General features: G+C 32.1%; 1 protein-coding gene across 1 annotated transcript in view; it reads left to right on the forward strand.

The window, feature by feature from the left end:
• Positions 1-5,296, forward strand: part of LOC129229423 (nuclear factor related to kappa-B-binding protein-like) — a 52,954-nt gene extending 47,658 nt beyond the window's left edge. The window contains exon 23 of the mRNA XM_054863728.1: positions 5,039-5,296. Coding sequence (XP_054719703.1) covers positions 5,039-5,064 — 26 coding nt within the window. The 3' untranslated portion in view covers positions 5,065-5,296. The remainder of the gene's footprint in view (positions 1-5,038) is intronic.
• Positions 5,297-6,050: the final 754 nt, after the last annotated feature.

Here is a 6,050-nt window from a genome sequence, read left to right on the forward strand (position 1 = left end):
GTACGGTCTTTGGTGATGTTAGGGGAAAGAACAGTACAGAGAGACTACACGGAAATTTGTAGAAATTGAAGCCTTAAAATGTGGTTATAGGCCATATTTATTGATGTTAGGGTAAGGGATGGAGCTCCAGGACTCCTCCCGATACATTTTTTTCTCTCTTTTTAAAAAATAAATGGAAATCAATTCTGCCTCCTCCTTCCGTTTTTTTTTTTTTAAAATAGGAAGTCCAAAAAACGCAATTGTAGACAACTTTGAAGATTTCTACCGGAGGGGATTCTGGAGCTTTCCCCTGGAATTTTTTTCAAAATTGAAGACTAAAAACTTAAGCACAATATTCTATGATAGTATGAGGATGGGTTCAGAGACTATTCCACTTAACTTTTTCGTAAGTGGCTGTTTTAAAAACACATTTTTTGATGATATTAAAGGAAAGCGGTTCAGGGGCCCATGCAAGAATATTTTCTGAAAATGAAGTCTGAAAAACACGATTGTAGAACCATATTTGGTAATATTAGAGATATCAATATTTCAAAATTGAAGCTCTAAAAACCTGATTTTAAGCAATTTTCTAATGCAATGTTTTAAGCGATGTTGTAAAGTATTCATGAAAATAATGATTTCTTCTCTAAATTGTCTTTATAGTATGCTAATTACTTGAAGATAAAGGTTTCGTCCTTTACTGTAAGTTGTTTATTTTACATAGTCTGAATCGCGTAAGAACATTCAAGCTATGTAAAAGAAACAACATACAAGCTGGGTAACGGTCTCAGCAAATCCTGTTGTAAATATTGAGTTTCAATGCATTGGTGTTGAGGAAAACACACACACACACACACACACAGATAATCCACACCTCATTAATATTACATTTTTTTTAACAGATAAGCCGTGAATTATACGCAGGAAAATACGGTATAAGCCTTTTTTTTTTTAAATTTCAAGCATGTATGCTCAAAAAAAGGAAAATAAATAAGAAGTTTTCAATTTTTGTATGAAAAAAGTTAGGGGGCCCGGTCCCTCTCTGGCTCCTTCCACGAGTCGCCACTGATATGTTGTTGTAAAATTATAAAGCTGCTTTGTGCAATGAAGTATTAATCATTTTACTCATTGAGATTTTCCTAAATTGTCAGATATGAAAAAAACATCAAGTCTCACTTTTGACATTTTGGTCTATATTTGCTGATATTTTCATACCTTGTGTTCATGTTCATACCTATTGTAAATGTGCTTGTACTGCACTCGTATCTTTTAATTTATATGATTTGCAATAGCTCAGACCAAAATAGCTTCTATAATTTTATTTGTGCTTTTAAAACAAAACTAAATTTTCCAAGGAACCATATCAGGAATAAATTGAGTAAAATAGGAGAAGCTTGTAAAAAAAAAAAGACATTAAAAATGTAAGGAGAAAGAAATTGGAAGAAAAGAAAAAAAAATGGTCTCAATTTGCAAATAAGTGAAAATAATAAAGGTATTAATTTGTGATAAAAGGATAAAAAAAATCTAGCTCTAAGTTTAAAACAAGAAAGTACAGGAAGATTGAAGACAGTTGATGTAGCTCAAAACATTGATGTTTTTTAAGTAATGGGGTAAACACTCTTATCTTACTACTATTATATATGCGGAAGTTTGTCTATATGGATGTATGTATGTTTGTTACTCTTTCACGCAAAAACTACTGAATGGATTTTGATGAAACTTTACAATAATGTAGTTTATGCATCAGAATAACACATAGAGTAGTTTTCACCCCGTTATGGGGGCAAAACCCCCTAGGGGGACGATAAAAACCAATTTTCGTATAAATTCTCTTATATGAGGATGAAAAAATACTTTCACATATTAACATTACATGTCCATCGAAAGCTCTGATTTTTTTTACTGAAGATGGCACTGGTTCCAAATTTCTATGTAGAATAAAAAACGACTTATGAGCATTTTAGTTCCATGTTCGAAGGCTTTCCTCAACACAATATAGTATTTAGGGTATCATCTCAACTCCCTGTCGATAGCGACAATTGTTGTATTGTTGACTATTTTTGCTTTTCGTCTGAGTGTTCAAGGCTTTTCTCAAGTCAAATTTTAAAGTAAGATTTTTTGCAGAAAATAGGCAAATAATACATAGATTTGGCTGATTATTTTCCAGTTTTACGCAACTTTGAGGCAATTAATGGGGTTTTTAAAAAATTTATTTGTGTTGACTGGGTGCTTGATCGACCAGCAGGAATCTCGCCAAACTTTTTTTGCAAAATCATTTCAATAGCTAAGGCATGTGGCAATGTTTTCTATTGTCGCCGTTTTTGAAGCTGAAAACTACGCGAATACTGTTGCTCGGTTTTCCCCATGTAACCAAAATATCACCATTTCTTTAATATTTCTTTCTTTACATCATTTGTTAACATGTAAAATGATCCGCCAACTAAATTAATCAAATCCATAAACAGCATAAGTTTGCACACAATTTCAAACACAATTGCCAAACTTCACTACTTATTTTAGAAACATTTCGGATAGCATCATTTCATGGTGACCAGAAGTATCTCAGTATTTGGCGACACTATCTCTTCGATAAAATTAGCAGCATACAGTTTTACAAAGTAGAGAGGGAGAGACTTATCCAAGGTATCCCAAAACGATTACCGCAAATTTTGTAACATTTTAAATCGCAGTAAGGGATTACGGGCGGCTACATTTTTTTTTAATTTTGTACTTCAGTAGCAATATAGAGACAATTTTAGAATATGTTCAAAAAAAAAAAAAAAAAGGTAAATTGTTTTAAACAAGTGAAGTTTAAATTCATATTTTGGAAATTCCTCAATTTTGTATATTCTTAAATGTTGTTTTTTCATTTCTAAAAGAGTGCTATTTTGTCCTTCGTATTTATTGCCATTTAACTTTTATGGGTAAGGAAAAAGCTTGATTTTTTAATCACGTCAAAGCGGTGTGTTTCGAATTGTTTCAGTTACAGAAGAAAACGAATAAAAGTAACTATATTGTTTCTCACAATTATTACACACCCAGGCAACGCCAGGTATTTTTGCTATGTACAACAATCTGGTAACTAAATAAAGAAATTTATTAAATATAGTCTGCCCCTACCCCCAGTTACCGTCGAAAAAAGATTTATTTTTTACCAGGAAAGGCCAAATACATGCAAAACATTTTCTTTGTAGCATCTTCTGTACGGAATTAAAATTCATATCTTATGAATGTAGATTAAGAGATTGTTTACGCAGTTTTATAAACTTGGCAAGTCTCTGGCAAATGTATGGCACTGTGGTCCTTTTTCCGATAAATAATGGATTTGGATTATTTTACATTTTTACGCTGCTTTTAATTGCAAAAATAGATAATGAATTAGATCGCATTCATTGAAGAGAATGAATTTAACTGCAAAAAAACAAAATGACATTTTAAACACTTATTCGATAGACAGAGTTATGATAACGCGGTCAAGGCGAGTGTTCAAGAATCTTGGAGCAACAGCCATTACAAAATTTGCATTAAAATGTAAAAAATTCACCAAACTAATTTTGGTAAAAATATTATTAAATAATATGTATAGGGTATTGCAGTTAAAATTAATCCATCAAATTAGTGAAACAAAACGCTCAAATAACATTAAAACTGCTATTAAAATGTAAATTAATTCACCAAATCCATTTTATATCTCCAGACTCACCAGGCTACTACGTTAGCGCATTGGCGAGTTTTTTAAAATTTTAATAAAACTTTTAATTTAATTTTTTCTTTTTTTCTGTGTTTTTAAGGATTAATGGTGCTAATTAGGATTTTGTGGAATTAATATCCCTACTTTAATAGCGACAATAGAGATCATTGTTCTTTCTTTCTTTCTTTTTGAATTTGTTTTTTATGCTATCAGACCTGTTCTGATGAAGATTTTTGGAATTTATCAAGATCTTCAAAGGAAGATGTTATTTGAAAATGCTGATATCACACTTCTGAAAGAGACTTTAGGGAATGTTTCTCTTTCCAAAATGAGAAGTTTTTTGCTCTATTGTCCTCATTTAAATGGGAACTTTTAAAAAAAAAAAGAAAAACTGTTGTGCTTACTCTGATTTTAATGGTATTTTTACTCTGAACTTTTTTGGTATTTTAATCAGGACTGTTTAGGTTGTTAAGAAACAGTTAATTTCCTTCATGTGGGAAATTTTAAAGGTTTGATGTTCTCACTCTAAAGGGACATTATTAGAATCTGGATTTTTAGTGACTGCTGACCCTATTTTGAGACGATTTCTCCGGTAAGAAGCTGTACAATAATTTAGATAGCAGGTGTAGCGCTGGACACCATTTGACGGGGATGGGGATTGTAAGGGAAATGGTTGACTTTATTTAAGAATTGTTGAGCTCACTCGAATTGGAATTTTTGAGAATTACCCAAAGTAACTTCTTTACAACTCCTGAACGTTTTCCTGGTTTATGTTGTGTGATTTTTTGGGTGTCTTCCCAGTTTGGCCGACATTTAATTCCCCCCCCCCTGCCCTTGATTTTTAGTTTTCATCATATCTTTTAATATATTAAAGGGAGGAGGCCATTTTAAATGTCGGCAAAACTGGGGAGAAACCATTTTTTGGTAAATATTTGACCTTTCCCTGTGTTGACCATTAATTTGAATCGATTGAAAAAAAAAACTACATCAACCTGAGCGAAGTCACGGGTAAAAGCTAGTTTTATCATATTATTAGATGTAAGTAAAAGTTTCTTTTTTTCTATTTTTTTAAGGGGGAGGAAGGGGGGTTCTATTACATAGTGCTGGGAGAACGCAACTGGGAGAATTATTTGTGTATCGTTTCCCAGTAACTAGTTTTTTCTGATGTTTAAAAATTCTAGTTTGAAATTATTGTTGAGCTGGTGTAAGGAACATGAAAATATTATTTATCTTAAAGTTCTGATAATTTAATTTTACAAAGAAAAAAAAAACATGGACTAATTTCTGTGTTTTTAACTGCTTCTTTTCTTAATTGACCACGTGTAGTTTGTTACTAATACTGTGTTCTTTTTTTTCCCTATATTTTAGTGTCTCCAAAAATTGAAAAATTGTAAGACATGCTGTCAATTTATGCAGTGAATCCAAACCTGTAATGGAAAAAAATCATGAAAAAATGGAGTGATTTGATGCTTTTATTGAAAGACAATTATGCTAGGCTATCAGGAGTTACTAGTGTGACTTTTAAAAAGTTCTTGTCTTTTAAAAAATGTTAAAAAAATGTCAGATTTTATTATTTATTTTATTGTAATGTTTGTATATGTGTGTTTTGACCATCTGTTAAATAAATGAAGGATGTAAAAATGCAGTTTTTTCTGTTTATTTGTTACTTGTTCTTTTTGAGCATTGCTACTGCTTTAATATCTAAGCAGCAATAACTTGAAACAAGGAGTCCAATTAAGAACTCCGCCTTTCACATTTGTAGCTCAAATGTGAAAGATATAGCTGCGGCTCAGACAGTGCCGGATCTTCGATTTGTCCGAGCCAATGCTAAAACTTGAAAGTGCTGCTCTTACCCATCATTTTTCAAGTTCTTATATTGAATTCCAGCTTTAAAAAAAATGTTAGATCGGACAATGACTCAGGACTTGGGTTCTCGCAAAATCTCATCATTACAGACAGATTTGTCATTTGAAAGTTTTCCAAAGGGAGTATGCATCTCAATGCATTATAAAGTTAAAAAAAAAAAAGGTGCAAGCACAAATAAAAAATTATATCTTTACATATTTGAGATAGAAGCGTTTGCGACTCCAGTACAAAACTTTTAACATTTTGTACTGATGTTGTACTTTATAACGATAGCTTAGTTCCTCTGCCCCCCCCCCCTATTTCATTTTAATTATCATGCATCCTGAATCTCTTGAAACATTTTTAGCTTACTTTCGTTTTTTATATTCAAGGGACTTCTGGTGTGACTATTCATTACAATACTATTGTCTGCGCCAATATGCAAATGCGCTGTCTGCAGAGGGCAGCACAGGTGACTGTAGACATAAAACGGCTAAGCTCCATGAGAAGAAAAAATTCCTACCTGATGTATCTT

The sequence above is a fragment of the Uloborus diversus genome, chromosome 9 (assembly GCF_026930045.1).
Source record: "Uloborus diversus isolate 005 chromosome 9, Udiv.v.3.1, whole genome shotgun sequence".
NCBI lineage: Eukaryota > Metazoa > Arthropoda > Arachnida > Araneae > Uloboridae > Uloborus > Uloborus diversus.